General features: G+C 40.6%; 2 protein-coding genes across 9 annotated transcripts in view; one reads left to right on the top strand and one right to left on the bottom strand.

Annotated features, from left to right (window-relative positions):
* The first annotated feature begins 989 nt into the window (after positions 1–989).
* ZNF518A (zinc finger protein 518A) lies at positions 990–11,290 on the top strand. Of its 3 annotated transcripts, none has more exons than XM_055721282.1 (3): positions 990–1,136; positions 3,061–3,179; positions 5,605–11,290. In XM_055721282.1, exon 3 carries the CDS (start codon positions 5,723–5,725, stop codon positions 10,367–10,369), a length of 4,647 nt encoding a protein of 1,548 aa, XP_055577257.1. In that variant the 5' UTR covers positions 990–1,136; positions 3,061–3,179; positions 5,605–5,722; the 3' UTR covers positions 10,370–11,290. The 3 variants fall into 3 exon arrangements, with proteins under 3 accessions (XP_055577257.1, XP_055577258.1, XP_005432469.2); XM_005432412.4 differs by lacking the exon at positions 990–1,136 and adding an exon at positions 1,216–1,880; XM_055721283.1 differs by lacking the exon at positions 3,061–3,179.
* Positions 11,291–16,346: 5,056 nt separating this feature from the next.
* BLNK (B cell linker) overlaps positions 16,347–17,852 on the bottom strand; it is a 100,349-nt gene continuing 98,843 nt past the window's right edge. For all 6 annotated transcript variants that reach the window (XM_055721285.1, XM_055721286.1, XM_055721288.1 and 3 more), the window contains one exon: positions 16,347–17,097. In XM_055721285.1, coding sequence (XP_055577260.1) covers positions 16,978–17,097 — 120 coding nt within the window. In that variant the 3' untranslated portion in view covers positions 16,347–16,977. The remainder of the gene's footprint in view (positions 17,098–17,852) is intronic.

Below are 17,852 nucleotides of genomic sequence, written 5' to 3'. Positions count from 1 at the left end.
TAGAGGTGTTCACCTTTGGTTTTGGGTTATTGTAACCTTATGAAAACACATCAACTGATCTAATCCTTGCATAATGTTCTGAATGACTTCATCGTTGTGATGCCAAAACGGCACAGAGTAGCAGAGCTAGCCGATTCGAACCAGACAAACTAGCTCCCAAGTTTTAAGTGAAAAGTTAGGTATTTTATACAGTTTTCGTGAGAGGTTACACAACGTCTTTACATACATATTCATTTGACTTTGACACCTAATCATTCCATTCACAATAGGTGGGATCTAGGTGGAGTAGACCTTTCAATTTTCTTTGTTCAACGATTTCCTGACTTGATGGTCTCCTTATCTCCTTCAGATGCCCACCTTATCTTTTCTAATTATTCAGTGTACATTCCTTTCTCGACACAAACAGAGCATCACCCAGAGCATTCTACCAAACTCATCCTGACTAATCCTTTCATTTTAAGACCTTGTTCTGTTTCAGCTGCCACCTTCTGCCGATACCCTCTATCAATTGTGTTTACGCAGCCTGGCAAACCCAGTCTAGGGTGGGCCACAAACAGCCTAAGGCAGGGCCTTTCGTCCTGGGCGTTTCAGATGGGCCACTAGCTTTGCCAGCCCGCTCGAGCTTGGCCTGTTCTGCCTTGGGCCGAGGGCGCAGAACCACTGACAGGTAAGGCCGGGCCGTGCGGCCAGGCTGGCCCCGTGTGCCCCGGCCCTAGGGCCAAGGCCCGGCCGGCAGCAGGCGCCCGGGAGGCCGCGGGGCTGGGGTGCGGGCGGCCTCGGCCCTCCCGCCGGCGGCCCGGCACTGTGCTTCTCTGCTGCCCCAGCGCCCGCGGCCGCATCCCAGGCGGAGGAGGAGGAGTAGGCGGCGGGGGCGGGGGAAAGCAGCGGGGCTGTCGGTGCCGCCGCCTCGCCAACCCCCGGGCAGCCGCCCGCCCCACCGGGGTCTGTGCGCCCCACCCCTCCCCCACCCAGCGGTCGCCCGCCCTGGGCCTCGTCGGCCGCCGTCCGTCCCCTCAGGTGAACGCGTATCCCTCCGCCGCGGCCGCCTCCACCGCTGGGCTCGCAGCCCCACAATCCCCGGATGGAAACTGTTATGGCCGCCAACAGCGACTCGCCGGGCTATGGAACGGGGCGAGGTAACTCCGAAAGGGGCGCCGGGCGGGGAGCCGGGGTCCCCGCGCCGGGCGGGACGGGGAGGCCCGGCGCGGACTCCGGCGGAGAGGAGCGGCAGGAGGAGCGAGCCCCAGCAGGGCAGGAAGCCGCCCTCTAGTAGGGCTGAGACGTTAAATAGTCCGCGCCCCCCGCCCCCTGCGGCCGTGGGAAGTTGGCGGGGCGGCCGGGGCTGGCGAGCGGGTGTCCGGAGACCGCGGGCAGCGCTTGGCCGCGGCGGGGAGCGAGCGAGGATGCCTCATTGCTGGGGCCGGCGGCGCCTGTGGTGCCGTATCCCTCCGCCGGGCTACGAGCGGCCAGGCGAGGTGTCGGGCAGCGCGGCGCCCCCCGGGCCGTGTGGGCGCCCCGTGGAGGGCGGCGCGGTGGGGCGGGGGCTGCGCTGCGAGCCGGGGGTGGCCGCGGGGCCGGTTGGCTCCCAACGGCGAGCCGGGGACGGGAGGCGCCCCACTCGCCCCCACCCCAGTTTCGGGCAGCACCCGGTCGGGTGGGTCCCGCGGCTCGGCCCTGAGGCGGTGGAAGCTCCGGGGGCTCCCCCGCCGGGCCCAGGCCCCCGACCGCTTCGTTGTTTGGCCCTGCTCTATCTCACCCCCTCGTCCCGGGCCCGGGGGACAGCCCGCGCCCCGATGGCGGTGGGGTCCGGGGTCCGGAGCCCCGAGCGGGGGGACGGGAGCGGCCCCGCCACCACGTGCGGGCTGAGGCGGGGGCTGCAGGTACGTGCGCGGCCGTGTGTCGCTCGGGCGCTGAGCTACAGTTCTTGTAAATGGCAAGTTCGCCGTGTGGCGTGGTTTGTTAGCTTTGGGAGTGATTTGGTCATTTATTTTATATTTTGTTTTTACAAAAGCAGCGTCTTGCTGTGTCTGATAGATTGTATCTGACCGCCAGAAGGTCTAGGTCTGTGAGCTCCTGAAGATCTAGTTCTGTAAGTTCCTGCGTGTGCCCAGGTCTTTGCACAGGTTAAGGCACCACTTGAAATTTACAGACACGTGTAGGATGGGACCAAGCACAGAAAGTACTTTAGCATAGAATTTTTTTCTGGCTTTCTAAAATTTAAATGAGTGTAAATAATTTTTACAGAAATCTTGAAAATACTACCTGCCTTGAAATGTATTTTGAATTTCTGATTTTTGTTCTAAATGTAAAAACTATAAAAGATACCTAATGTAGGAGTGTCTTGCTCCTGTTTGTCAGTTCTCACTAAAGTGTATAGCTAAAACGTTTTTCTCTATGTGTACTTCTTTGAAACAAAATTCTGACATATTGGAGCATTTTTGGGGAAGAGAATTGAGGCTTAGAGCCTCAAGTGGTTACTTGTGCTTAGTGATTTGTTTTTTAATGAGAGTTAACTGTGGCGCGTACTTACGTGTTTTCAGGGTTTGTATTCAGTATATCTGCTTTATAATCTACTTGTTTATGGTATTGTGCATGTAATATTCCACCTTCCTCCCAGGCTTTTGCAAAACTTTCTATAATATTATATTTAGATCTTTGCTATAGAATTTATTACAATTCTTACTTAAGAGAAGGTGTCTTTCGATTTCAAGTTAAAAGTTGATGGACTGAGGTACCAGTTACTTCTTTCTGTCTTGTTTTTGAGTTCTCATATACTTATGTTTACCAGTTATGGATGCCTGAGATGTTGTGACAAAGCTAAGGTTAAATAGGCCTTGTTAAGGGAGTTTGTTAGTTATTTTTTACTCCCACTCATTAATTTAGGATTTGTATTGTATTTGATGGTCATCTTTGGGAGAGAACCCAGTGCGTATTTACAGTGTTTCCATCTTCATTGTATTAAAAATACACATAATGTAAAATTGTGAAGGATTTGTGCTTTTCAGCTTTTTGTTTTGCTTGTATTTAGACCTTTTAAAATACCTTTCCTTTTGTTTTCAGATCTTTTTTCAGTATTTCTCCTGACTGTGGCCTTTTCTGAGTCTTACATATTTACCTCTTCTCTGTGTGTGGAAAAATGTTAAAGGATGAAGACTTGAAGTCAAGTCTTTTCTTAATGTGTAAGTTTGACTGCTACTTTGATAATGTACATTTAAAGATCCCTGGGATATTTCTATTTTACTATTTGATTGTTTCTAGTAAATATTTTTTTGTCATGCTGCAGGTGCTTGTCAATAGTTGCATGGCACACAATAGTAACAAAGTTAAATTGTAATTTATGTAGTTAATTAGTTGAAGGAGATTTCAAACCTGGTTTGAAAATACCCACCTTGGAGTTTGCCAAACATAAATGTTCTATCCAGTTAGTGAAATGTTGCCAAACTGAGGACCATATCGGCCCCATGTTAAAAGCCTGAGACTTGTTCTGTGCAGCACTCTATCCATTTCTGATTTTTATAGTGTTAATTGTGTACATATTTCAGGTTTCAGTATTTGACAGTGTTAATCTGAATGATGGGCAGTTACCATCAGAATGATGTATTGCATCATGCAATCTGTAATTTTCATGTGTTGCACCCGTGTATTAAAAAAGATCTTCAAGCAAACAAGTCCAGGCTGTTTTTAGTTATTCTTTATGTGGGAGTTCATCTTGCTTCTGTTCAAATAAGAGATTTGCCATTGACAAGAGAAAGCACTGTAATATGGTACTTTTTTTTTTTTTTTTATAGTGAAAATGTAATGTAGATGAGTTGTTATCTTCTGAAGGCTCAAAGTAGAGTAATATCCCATGTGTTAATCTCCTGCATGGAAGATGGGAAATGTGTCACTGAGTTTTTTTAAAAAATAAATTATTAAACTGTGTACCTAAAATGTTTTAGTTTGGGAAGACTCCCAAGGAGGGAGGGAGTGTGTGTGTGTGTGTTTGTGGCTTGTGCGTTGTTTTGGTTTCTTGAATATCGAATGTATAGTTGAAATCTTGCAGGTCTCATAGTTAGAGAACACACTTAAATTGAGTCTTACTTGATACTAGAGCCTGTATGAAATGTCAAAAGTCCGCTTTTCTTATTAGCGGTTCTGCACAATTCTTGAAAACAATACCTTTTCTAAAGAAATGCAATAAAGCATATGTTTAAAAAAGTGTTTTGCTTTTTTTTCTGTGGTATATGAACATGGCCATGAAAATTTTTCAGTCTCTTATTTTCTTTGTCAAGTATTTAGATGTCTAATGTTAGATAGTCCTGGTGAGATGGGAGTATGGGAAAACGTTTGGAAGACCTTAGTGGTGATGCTTATGATAGCCTGGAGCTCTAGAAGCAGCTCTTTACTTCGTCACAATGTGGGAGGGGATGTGATCATTCTTTCAGTTAGAATGTGAATAAATAGGGTGATCTAATGAGTTGCAAGCCTGTGTTGCTTCAGGGTGGGCAGGAGAATAGCGGAGGGAGCTGCTGATCAGATTTCAACTAACACTTTACCAACTTGTGCTGGTAAAGTGACACTGTGACTTCTACTATGGAAAAAGTTCTTAGTAAGAAGTGTTACATGTTAGTGAAGAAACTATTCTTCCTTTTCAGTTTCACTTGTCAAAATCCAAGTTGTTTTTGCTGCTGTTCCATTTCCGCTAATTTTATGTTGACATGTGGGAGAGTTGTTTAAGCATAAACTTGAGCTGCTATAAATTGTCAGTGCAGCCTGTTACGGAAACACTGACATTAAGTCTGTAGCAAGACAATGATGCTTGACCATAACAATTTGCGCCTCTTAATCCATAGAGGAGTGCTGTTGTCAGTCATACACTTGTTCTTAAAAGGTTAACATATACCCAGGAACGTATGGTGAGAAATCACTTAACTTTTGAGTGCTTTAGATTTTTGTGGTACTAAAGACAGTCATGCAAAAAATTGATTTTTAGATGAGTGTGGTGTGTTTTCTGGTGTAGATAAAGGTGATGTCTCCATTAGTGAAGTAGATCTTGTGTCAGAATTTTATTCCTCTCCCTGCCCCCCTTTTCTTTTTAAGCATAGCAGTTAGCTACTAATAGAGTAGAAACCTGAGTAATAAAAATATCAACTCCTGCGGAATTTAACTTGTTTTTAGTACTTCAGCTAGGTTAAGTTAGTGATCCATGGCACAGAGGTGGTACTGTGTGTCTATTTGCTTGAAATCCTGAACAAGTAATAAGTGCTAGCTTCATTTTAAAAAAAGCAGCTCTTGGAATTTCTCATGCTTACAGGCTGTCCTGGTGGGAGAAAACCAAAATTTGATGGCATTGGTTTTCCTATTTCAGTAGATGTTGTTCTTTAAAGCTTATTTTTCAAAATTTATGTATATTTTGTGGGGGGACCCCGCACCTACAAACACAAACAAACAAAAGGTTACAGCAGTAATGTCTCTTTTTTTTTTTTTGCCTCCTTTTTTTTCTTTCAAATGCTGTTATAAAAATCAACAACTTCCAAGATTGGCATGTATGTATTAATGAATTGTAATGAGTGTTCTAATTGCATTAGTTCTAAAATATTTGTTTTGTTTATTTTCTAATTTCAGGAGAATAAAATGGGGAAGTTCTAGAACCTTGAGAGTAACTCGGCGCAGTGGTCTTGTTTGCTGCAGGAACTAAGACTAATCTCAAGAATTCACTTAAAGAAAAGGAAAACCTTAAATCATGCCATCTGAAAAGGAACATGTTTTTTGTGATAAAAATCAAATTATTCTGTTAAAACACAATGCTGCGAAGAATTTTTCTACAGATACTACTTTGGAAAAAGCACTGGTGAATGATCCTTTAAGTATGATGACTCAACCAGCAATTTTAGATGTCAATCTTGCTTACAAACTAAAAAATGTGAAAATTGATTTACCCAAGGTGGAAATTCCAAATGAAGTATTAATGAAACATGAAGTTGATAGATTTAGAAAACTCTTTCAGTGTAGGCAGCAAACTGCAAGGAAGTCCTTAAGTTTTGAGAAAATAAATGGAAGCAATCCCAATTGTTCAGAGGGAAGCCACTTGCAAAATAAACCAGAAGTGCACTTTGAAGAAGGATTGAAAACTGCAGCAAAGATACTGAATTTCACATGTACGAAGTGCAAGGATAACATCAGATACAGCCCAAATGATCTACAGAAACATTTTCAGCTGTTACACTATGGCGAGTTGCCTTTGTATCCTTGTGAGATGTGTAACTTCTCAGCTAATGATTTTCAGTCATTTAAACAGCATAGACGCACCCATCGTAGCACTTTAGTAAAATGTGAGCTCTGTAATGATGAGCATATGTACACTTTGTTGGATTTGACAAAACACTTCACATCAAAGCATTGTGTAAATGGTCACTTTCAATGTGAAAAATGTGGGTTTTCTACCCAGGATGTGGGCACGTTTGTTCAGCACATTCACAGACATAATGAGATTGCATATAAATGTGGAAAATGCCATCACGTAAGCTTTACAAAAGAGGAGTTCCAGAACCATCTTCTTGTTCATACCAGTATGTTTCCTTTTGGTTGTCAATATTGCAGTTACAGCACACCACGGAAAGATTATCTTTTAAAACACATCATAGCTTTGCATAGAGACCACTTATATGCGAAAGAAAAACTGGAAAAGGATAAATGTGAAAAAAGAGTAACGCCAGCAGGACTGAAGCTTGTTTTAAGAAGGTATAAAATGGGAGCATCAAAAAAAGCCCTCTGGAGACGGAAAAAACCAAGCAGTGGAAGTGACAACACTGGAGAAGAAAATGCACAAGTGCTAAGAAGTGTGAATAAAATTCAAACAAAAGCTGAGGAGCTGAACCAGTGTGTGAGAGATGTGGAAGCAAATGAAGAAAAAGATCAAAATATATATGCAGAAAAGCATAATTTCATGGGTGGAATGCTCTCTGCAACTACTGCACAATACAATAAAGCAGGTGATGGAACAAGTTACGGCCTGGGATTATTGAAAAATGCCGTTCATGGGCCAACGGTATTGATGGTCAAAAACAATAAAATATGCATTCCAGCAAATTACAGCGCTAAATTTATGGGATTTAAAATGGTAGATGGAAAACAACATATTGTTATAAAGTTATTACCTACAAGTAAGCAAAATACACATTTGCTGGGTCAGAAAGCTGATCCTATTAAAGGCTGTTCTGTATCTCCTTTGCTACAGCGTGCTGATCCCTGTGGCTTGTCATCTGGTGCTATACCACATGTAACTGACCAGTCAACCTTAAAGAACAATTCTGTTCACCTGTTAACCTCCCCACCTTTATCTTGTTCTGCTCCTCATTCAGGAAAAACAAAAGTGGAAAAACAAAATAACTCCTTATTGTATGGTAGGAGTGTTTCTCAAACTGTAGCACCTTCTAATGTAGCTGTAGGAAAAAGTTCGAGTTATTTGCCAATGAAGTTGGGCTCAACTGTACCTCTGTGTGATGAGGTGACAAAAGTTGGAACTCGAAGTAATATCTCGTGGGGAAGCTATAGTCCTCCAAGTCATCCTCAGGTATTACCACCCACTATTACAAATACATTTTGCTGTGACCCTATGAAAATGCCCTTCTTTCCTGAACTGAAAATACAAAATCATGGCCTGAATAATAGTAACGGAACTAATAATCTCTATTATTCAACTTCAGTGGATTCTTCTAATGAAGGGTTGCTGTCTTTTCACAACTATTCCAAAATGGATACTTCGGATAATCCATGTAGCATTCAGATGTCAACAGATGACAGATACAAAGAATTTATATCTTGCAAAACAGTTTCTTTTCAAAACAGTAGGAGAAATGAATCTGCATCTTCATATTCAGAGTCGATGAAAGGCCTAAAACCAGAGAAGGCTGTATCAGCCCAGTCAAATATTAATAAAACCTACGGATGCATAAGCACTAGGAATAACTCTCTCTCTTTTAAAAGCCAATCTAAATGTGTTGTTGACAGTGAGTGTTTTATGGAGGACCAGCATAGTGGCCAACAGTATTTGGACACTGACATACATCAAGGCTTTGAGAATGTGGCAGAGAAATTCCAAGAAAATGCCTCTGATTGTGTTAATTCAGTCTTAATGCCTAAAATTACATCAGTTTTCTCCTTGCAGAGTGAACAGGCAGCTAATTATTTATCGCCTGAAATAAACCAGTTACTGCAAGATGTGTTAAAAGTGAAAGCGACTACTCAGCAAGAATCCCCCAGCAAGTCAAATAACTGTGTAAAACTTCATTCTGACAAGCTGCTTTCTGGTCATGAGACAGGGCATAAAGCCTTTCCACATTTAAAAAGCTCTGCAACTGCATGTGGTTTTCAGAGGCCTCCTTCTAATGTGGGCTTTAATTTATATAAGAGAGAGTTGAACACAAGATGTAGCACAAATGATGGTACGCGTTGTGGGAGAGAGAGACAGACACCCAGAACGTCATTTGATTCACAGGGAATGGATAGTTTATCTAGAACTCCGGGTGCTGGTACATTGCTAAAAACTCATACAGATACAATTGTAACGCAGCAGTTAGTAAAAGATAAAATAGTGTCTACAATGCAAAGTCCTAGCAGCTTTTCACCAGTTATTCAGGAACAGAAGAAAACCCTTTTAGTTCAGTCCTCCCCGTCAGGATTTTTTGTTCCTTTGCACCTTGCTAACCAGCCTGGACTACAGGTGGTTTCAGGAAAGTCTCTTCCATCGACCAGTTCGTCAGAAGGGCGTGTGACGAAAGGTGTACCTGCATCTTTTGTTTTAAATAAAGGACCTGGAATGATTTTGACTTTTAGCGGGGCAATTGGAACAGTTGCAAATGTCCCTAGTGATAGTTCTCAGGTTTTAGGGAGAGTTGCATCCAGAGAATATGGTAAAATAACCATACCAGCTTCAAAAGTGGAGGGGAAAAATGACAGTTTCAGAAGCGTAAGAAGTTCCTGTAATAGGAGAGCATGTAGTACAGCAAATGACTCATTGAATAGTATGCCATTCAAAGGACCTCTTGTAATTACAAACTCATCAGAGTCATCTGTGAAAGGAATTTCTTCTGTGAAGGTGTTACCAGAGCATGAGGATGCTGTCTTTCGTTCCTTGGAGTCGGTAAACCAACAGCAAACTAAACAGAAACAGCATGTTTATGCACTTTTGCCTGATGGACAGCAGGCAGTTTTTTTGAAATGTATGACACCAAACAAGGCTGTAGTTCATAAACATAGTGTTTTTCAGGATAATGCTCGTTATCAAAATTCTCAACCAAAGAAAACTGGAGCCATGCAACAAAAGCTTTTGCTGAAAGTTAAGACTTCTACTTCAGATACGCTGGCTGATACCACTCAGTCAGTAAGCAACTCGGTGCCCTCACTACAGTTGGATAGCTCGCAGTCCCTTACTCCTGCACTAGCACAGAAACAAACTAATCTTACTTCTAACGATGCCTTAATCTTACCAGGTAGGTTAACGCCAGCAAATGCCTCTTTGGCAAGCTCTAATCCAGCATGTTGCATTCCTCCTGTAGAACCTGTTTATTCTAAGTCTGCGGGAACACGGTTGCAACAAGGTTCTATTGAGAGTATGCAAGTAATAACTGCTAACAACAGGAATAACTTTGGTAGTCATAAGTCCACATGGAGCACCCGAAACAGAACTGCAAAAGTAAAACCTCGTTTAAAACAAACTGGGTCTAAAAGTTCACAAACTGTGGGTGTGCAAAGAAATAAGAATTTCAAACGGAAGAGTAAGGATAATTGCCCAGAACCTCCAAGAAAGAAGGTAATGTTGCACAGAAAGTGTAAGGAAAAGAATCAAGCTGAAGTTGTTAGTGAAACAGGTGGCCCTTACAAACCAAGGGCATCAAAAGAAACTGTGAGGACTTTGAAATTACTTCCTTTTAATTCTAAACAGCTTGTAAAATGCCCTCGGAGAAATCAACCAGTTGTTGTGCTTAACCATCCTGATGCAGATGTTCCAGAAGTTGTAAATGTAATGAAAACCATTGCTAAATTTAAGGGACATGTTCTTAAGGTTTCATTGTCAAAAAGAACTATTGAAGCACTTCTGCAGCCGGCCTTCTGCAGTCCTTTGGATGTAACTACTGATGATCTTTCTCGAAAGAGGCACAGGACAATAAAACCTATTAGCCCTGTAAAAGAAAGATTTGTCTTAAAGTTGACACTGAAAAAGACTAGCAAAAACAATTATCAGATTGTAAAAACTACCTCTGATAATACCTTGAAAGCTAAGTTTAGCTGCTGGTTTTGTGGTAGAATATTTGACAATCAGGATAATTGGGTAGGACATGGACAGAGGCATCTGATGGAGGCTACTCAAGATTGGAATTTATTAATGTAATGATGACCAGTAAAGAGAATAAAACTTAAATACCATACAATACGTTTTTTTAAAAGAGAATCAATTGAATTAGGATACACAAGTAATTTTGTTTTGTATTTCAGTATTCTAACTGAAGTTTAAAAATGATGCAAAGTGCTTGTGTTTTAAAAGGAAGAGGAGATTCTCTGTTGCCATCAAGCTTTGAGATGGATCAAGGAGCTTTGTGATTTAGATAACTTGTAACTAACTGCAAATACAATTCCATAAAAATATATTATTTTTTGTTACTACTATCATGTCCTATATTTTTATTCTATAGAATGAGTGTTCAGGGCTCTTGTTCTGTACATATTTAAAACCCCCTAAACATGTAAATATTTTTGTACTTTTCAGTTATTTGGTATAATTCTTGCACAGAAATTGCCAGCGCGCCCCCCCCCCCCCCTTTTCAGTTCTGTGCATGCACTACTAAAACCAATTTTTAAAATCTTTTCAACTACACACAGCTGTTACCCTGGGATTTTTGTTATTTTCACTTGTTAGCTCTTGATTTTGTTTTTCAGGGATTGAACACTATTGTTAGCAAGTGCCTAAAAGATGTGAAGCAGTTTACATTATGTCCACTGTGTAACCATAGGTCCATATGGGCCGTTTCCCCCAATAGTTTCATTCAAACAAAGCCATATGTGAATGCTTTAAGCTATATTGCTATGCACATGACACTTGTACTATTTCTGTGCAGTTTGTCTACTTTCTTAGTGAAGTATTTTTCATATAAATTAATAAAACATGTTATGATTGTGTTAATACGGTGAGCCTGAGAATGGAATCAGTTGAAAATATACAGTATATGTATTTGTAATGTATATGGTGTTTAAGAATGGTGAACATTCCTAATCTGTATTGGCTCTGTCACTATTAAATTTGCTATAACTTGTATTTCCAGAGTATGACTTGTGAGCATTTATAGAAAATATTTGTATTTTGTTTTATGCTATGTCTGCCACATATGGAAGGCCAGGGTATGGTGAAATGCAAAGCATCATTTCAGGCCTGTAACTGCATTACAGTTTTATTCCAGGTGGATGTAATTTGCCCCCATAATGACTAAATAGTGTTTTCTGCTATTGCTTATTCAGATGAACTGCCTTTTGGGGTACCAGGGGTTTGGCAAACCCAAGGCTTGAGTTATTCCTCCTTCATTTTACAGGCCAGTAGTGTAATATTCCTAGGAGTCTGCTTGCTTCCTACTTTCGAGTTTTAGGGATAGCGATTTCTTTATGGATTTAGGGATTTCTTTACGTGAGGGTATGTAAACAAAAGACCTTATCTTATCCATAGTGACTGAGAGTATACAAATGAAGGTTCTTACAATCCACAGAAATTATCATGTACAGAGGCTTTGTCCTCCAGATTCTTAATGAACCTGGAGGCTAGATCCAGACTTCAGTAGGAGCGCCCTTACCATATGGCATCTTTTGCCCGAGTACTGGAAGATGACATCTTAGGTGTGTAAGTCAGCTTCCTGCAGTATTAATGGAAAAACTCAAAATGGAATACCAGACTTGGAGAGGACTGGGGCATTTAAATCTCTGAGCTTTTAGATTGTATGCAAGCCCGGGGGGGTAGTTCTCTGTGACTGTTTCCATAAAGTGAAAGTGAAAATTGACTTACTACCAATGAAACATTTGGAAGTCTTCCATGGATATCACAGGGATGTCACCAGTAAACAATTCAACTTACGTTTTAAAAGTGTTGTAATGAAAATGGCTGCAAAAAAATTACTTCAGTAGCTAGATATGTTTTTCTTGCTGTTGGCAGGGAGGTGCACTTGTAGCTTATGAGCTACATATGGGAGTCAACTGAAGTACCCGAGACAGTCAAGGCAGCGTAGTTTGGGTGAATTAATATACAGTTGGGGAGTGTTCTGTATCAAAATTGGATCATTTTGTGCTGTACAATACGCTTCAGTGCTGACATTAATTTGGCTAGGAACTTTGAAGAAGGCTAATACAGTGGTGAGGAAGTGTATTGGAAAGAAACAGCTTTAGGAAAGGTCAAAAATGTTAAGGTTTTTTGACTGGAAGCATCTATTGGCTGCCTCAGCTTGCTGTCCTATAAACCCTGAAGTTGAACTCCTGATTTCTGGACGTTGCCGTTACCTTCTTTGGCAGAAATAGCGGTGAAGTTTGTTGCTAAAACCTACTCAGCACAACTTCACCAAGGATGACCATTTGTTGTTAACAGTAACTTAGCACTAAGGTGGAAATTCTGCTGTAGAGTTAGGGGGTTTTCTCTGTGTTGATGAGTTACAAGTGTGACAACTGTAATAGGATTTTTTTTTCCTCCAGTTTGTTTTCCTATAGAGTGGGTAACCTTAAACATGAATGTGAAGAACATTGTAAAGCCAGGAAACACTGAAATAAGGTTCTGTTACACAATCTTAAATCATTGTCATGCATTACTTTATCCATGGACATCCATCTCATTCAGTGCAGAGAATTGTTTTTTCCCTCCTGAGCAGTGATTTAATATTTTGTTTCCCTACCCATAATTATGTCCTCGTATTACTTAGAGTGCGTTGCTTAAGTACCGTTTTGAATATATAATTATTGTCTTATGAGCTTTTCCATAATGCTTTGTTTGAGATCCTAAGTTTGGCACTTCAGCAGATCATATTTCAAAAAAACTCAAGTGAGACTTCAATGAAATTAAGATCACAATTAATGATCATCAGGAGAAAGTTTGGCTTAAGCAATCTGACCAGCATCACAGTGAATGGTGCAGTTGAAGGTGCAGGGACAACATACAGTTCTTCAAAAAAATGTTCAACTGCTTTAACAGTGTGAGGCTACCTTTTTACTGGCTGACTCCTGCTATGTTTGTTTGCATGTTTCTGAGCATCCTCAGTAAATGGGAAGGTATCTTACAAATATCCTACCAACCAGTCTTTCATTACAGATCTACAATTTATCCCTAAAGTATTGTGTGAACCAAGTGAAATATATAAATCCATCTGGAAAAATAGTCAGTGACCATATATTTAATGCTTATATTGTAATGGATATATCTGACATGACAAATTAAGGTTGCACAGGTAACCTGATTTGAAGAGTCTTGATTTTGAGTGCTTGACTTTGCAACCACTTTAAGGTAGCTTGTAACATTGTGCATATAGCAAGATAAGAAACCCTCAACTTGGTTATAGTGTTTTGGGACATACAGAAATACGTGCAAGTGCAGGGTCAACAAGTGTTTGTACAGTATTCTTGTGTTTATATAAAGTGACCTTAAAGAGACCTAAAACCTAGCCCATTGTATTTGCAAGATGTATATTCATCAGAAAGTCATGGTTTCTTTTCCTCAGTAATTCCAATGTTCTAACAAAAAACTTGTGTTCAGTATTTGTTCCAGGACCGTTGTCATGCGATACGTTGTTTTTACACCACTTCCTAAGAATCTCTGCCTGCTGCTGGTGGCTTAGATTGAAGGAAGAATGTAGTTTTGTAACTTGAATGTCTGAACACTTGGATTTTTGAGAGTGCAAGTTCTTACTCCTTTCATGGAACAACACTGTCAGGAATGACGTGCAGTACTTACTGTACCTCCTTTCTCTATCAGGTAGGCAGACAACACTTCTGCTCCTTTGTACATTAGTAAATATGATACTTTGCCCTGAGTTCTCTGACAAAAAAAAATTGCCTCATTTTAAAGCTAATTTTTTAGTTCTCATTTTGGGTCTTCCTTTGGTTTTTTCCTAGCTATTCAGTTAATGGCAATTATATAGAAGAGAAATTAGCTAACAATATCAAAGAAATACAGGGGGAGGGGTGTGTTGCTATGTGTCAGAGGTCAGACGGCATACCTGCTACCTGGTGGAACCACTTGAGAGCAGTAGTGAGAGCTGCTGGCACTGCAACGGTTGTAAGATAAAAGTTTCAGGTACGGGATTGCACCATGTTACCATTTCCTAGATTCTGTGTTGGCCAGAGTCAATAGCGTTGGGATTTTTAGCACAGCTCTTGCTGATGCTATTGATTCAGCAGCCAGTACAAACTCGAGGGAATAATAACATGGTGCAGTCCCGTACCTACCCGAAACTTGCGCAACCCTTTCTCTTCTCCAGCTAAAATTGTGTTTCAAAATACACCTACAACACAGTCTGCCCAAGCTATAAAAGATCTAGCGTGGGTACAGAAAGCAGAGTAACTAGTCTGCTTCCTTTCTTCCTTTGTATAAAATTGTGAGTGTAGTAAAATAGGTGATCGGTATGGGTGGCTTTGGTTGGTTGGTCCCTACCCTGTGGAGCCTTACTTTGTCCCTAGGATGTTCTCATCTCAGGATTAATAGATTATTTTGTGGAAGGTGGTGTTGCCTATCAAATCCCTGCCTCATTTTGTTGTTGAAACCCCGTAATGTAGAAAATGGCTAAAAAAGAAGAGTTTGAGGGTGAAAGTAGTTGAATGTTTATCTAGAGCATATTTTTGCTATTTGTAGATCAGCCACAAAGTTACACGTAGTACCGAGCACTTAGAGCTGAGGGGCAGGAGCAGCAGTGCTTTGAGCGTGGGAAGGGCTCAATATTGCTAATGACCTTAAAAACCTGATACTTGGTCTCTCACGGAAGTCTGTAGGTACACCTGAGTCTCATTTTTTCATGCCTTTTTTCCCCCCATTCTAGAATGATGGCGATACTACACATTTAACTCAGAAAGCAGTGTTTGAAGAACCTAGACACTTTTGTAAAGAGCAATATGTAAAGGTTAACAAGAGACAGTTTTGTTAAGAACCAAGTTTAAATACTGCGCAACACATGAGTGAATAAGGCCAGGACTCTACATGAATGCAAAGCTAAATTCTGAGTGGCTGCTTTTTCACAGAGTATTTCCCATTGTAAGTATTGCTGGAAATATGTAGTGACATGAAACTAATACCAGAGTACACGTATAGAAGGAGTAAATTAAGCTTGCAGAGACTAATAACTTCTGTTAATTTTGAGGCTTTGGCTTGGCAATTGTAATGTTCTAAACATTACATCAGTACTAAGTGTAGTATTAGTATAATACTAATTAATACCAACTGAAGAATATACCAAGCATAGCATTTTTGTAGTTCTGTGAACAGTCTGTTATAGGCAGGCCTGTGTAAAGTCTGCATACATTGTTTCTTACCTGCTGGCTCTCATGTGCTTCACATCTGGGGTATTACCTGTGTTGCAGAGGGAAGAAACTGACACACAGCAAAGTAGGTAGCCATGTACTGAAACATCATCATATTAGTAATCAGTTCTTTCTAGAAGATGGGTACATTAGTTGAAGTAATCGGCTACAGCATAGCTCTATGCTATCTTGGCTCAATCTTGCCTTAAATGCCTTGCAGATAATCCTAGAGAACACCGCTTAGTCTGGAGCAGGTGCATATACTGTCAGTTTTGAAAAATACCCGTAAGATGGATAAATCTTCAGGTCCAGTAAAATCAAACACTTCTAGAACTACTTCATGACTGTTCCTATAAAAGTATAAATCCAATGTATAAAATCAATGTGGAAAACTTATCCATTTAATTTTCACCACTGTAACCTTTGTGGAAATCACTTTGCAATAAGTAAACCACTGTGATAGAAGAGGCTTGAAAAAACAAAGTAGCAGCTTTTTTTTAAATGTGTTTGTCTGTAAACAGTAATTTTGCAAGAATTGAGTAGGTAGTTGGTTTAGCAATGAAGCAGTGTCCTTGGGTCACCAACAGTAGGCATTGTGAAGACACAAGATTTGAGAGTTCTTAAGCCAAATGCATATGTGACAGCTGTAAAAAGTGATAGTTTTCGTAACAACATTAACTCGAAGGAGCACATACTGTAAAAAGTGATAGTTTTCGTAACAACATTAACTCGAAGGAGCACATACAAATATATACATTAAAACATTGATAGTGAATTGATGCTTTCTTGCTGGAAAAATGCTAAGAAACATGATCCAGCAATGCCTCCATACACTATTGACTTTATAATATTTTAAATTTTATTTGCACATTTGAAAATACAAACAAAAATATTAATGAGACTGAGTAAAGCTGAGGAGAAGGACAACACATGCCCATTAATCTAAACCAGACAGCTTTACTGCCACTAATCACATGATGTACAGTTGTATTTTCAGCTTGTACACAGCAGTATGTTAGAGCAACTTGATCTAACTTCTGCGCCCGTACACTTTACCAAAAAATCTGAAATTCCTGAAATCTGTGGTAAACGCAGCAAATTGAGAGTAAATCACCGTGGGCATTCTCATTTTTAAAGTGAAAGTGTCCTACGTGAAATCTGTCCTTAAATAGCAGTCAAAAGATCAGGCTTTGGTATGCAGTTGTTCTTGACGTGATTTTGAATACCTGTGTTGTCACGGATGGAAATCACAGATTAGAATATATCTGCTTTGGGTTCTTGTGTTGAATACAAGTGCTTTTCTGATAAAAGTGACGGGGTTTGAGCTTTATGAACTGTATCTCTTACTAAGTAGGTGCTCTTAAAGTATTTTCCATCATTTTGGATTTTCTTCTTTCAGTCCTGGTGCATGTGTTTTGGGATGTTGAAAGAACTAAAAAAAGTCTTCATTTTAGCACTTCAGTTTGATTAAGAAACTCTTACAATGTGTTTCAGTTTCGTCGAGTCTTTTGTGTTGTTTTGGCTGTCAATTAGAACCAGGGAGGTGCGCTGATGATTCTCTACTATTTCAGCAACACTGTCAAAGCGCTGGATAGAGAAAACAAAAATGAGTTAGTACTGGCTTCCTTTAATGCTCTAATATTGACAGTAATCACTGCATCATCTTTTTCTCTTTGCTTCTCCCACCACTGAAAAGAGTAAAGCTATGACTGTCACCAAGTGAGATGCCCTGCCTTTTAGTTAGAGCACTGATCCAGCTTTTAGTCCTAATCTGTCATAAACAGATTCAATTAGGACGATGGAAGATACCTGTGACCAGTTGCTGTCTCATCTCATGCTCCTTTCCATTTGTGATTGCCACCTGCACAAACTGAACCACAGAGGTTCTTAAATGGCGTATTAAACTGACGTTGTTTTCAGTTTACCTTAATATATACCAGGCTGCAGACTGTGGCAGTTAGGAAGCTGCTTCTATCTGTGGTTCAGCCACCTCAGAGGGAGGGTGATCTCCAGGAGTAATATGGTACAGACAGCCAATAAGAACTGTTTTAGTCATGCAATTTTAGTGTTTATCCAACACTAAATATCCAACACTGTAAATAAATATCCAAGATCTCCTAGGTCTGTTGCTTTTCCTTTTGGTCAGATACAGATTTTGGACTCTCTTTTTCTCTTGAGTTAATTTTTTTTTTTTTTTTTGACCCTTTGTTGAAAGCCAGATGAGCCCCAGGGTATTATTCATTCTATAACCTCAAAACTGTTGCCTGGGAGGCAGATAATTAGTCTAAAGCAAGCTTACTTTCACATCCCTGAAAAGCCTACTCTGTGCAGTGATAACCAGT

Source organism: Falco cherrug, chromosome 9 (assembly GCF_023634085.1).
Source record: "Falco cherrug isolate bFalChe1 chromosome 9, bFalChe1.pri, whole genome shotgun sequence".
In the NCBI taxonomy this organism is placed as follows: domain Eukaryota; kingdom Metazoa; phylum Chordata; class Aves; order Falconiformes; family Falconidae; genus Falco; species Falco cherrug.
This window is presented reverse-complemented; position numbering and strand designations above follow the sequence as displayed.

Bases quoted from the DNA above. Each gene is read 5' to 3' on its own strand.
- ZNF518A (XM_055721283.1), top strand. From the start codon at position 5,723: ATGCCATCTGAAAAGGAACATGTTTTTTGTGATAAAAATCAAATTATT.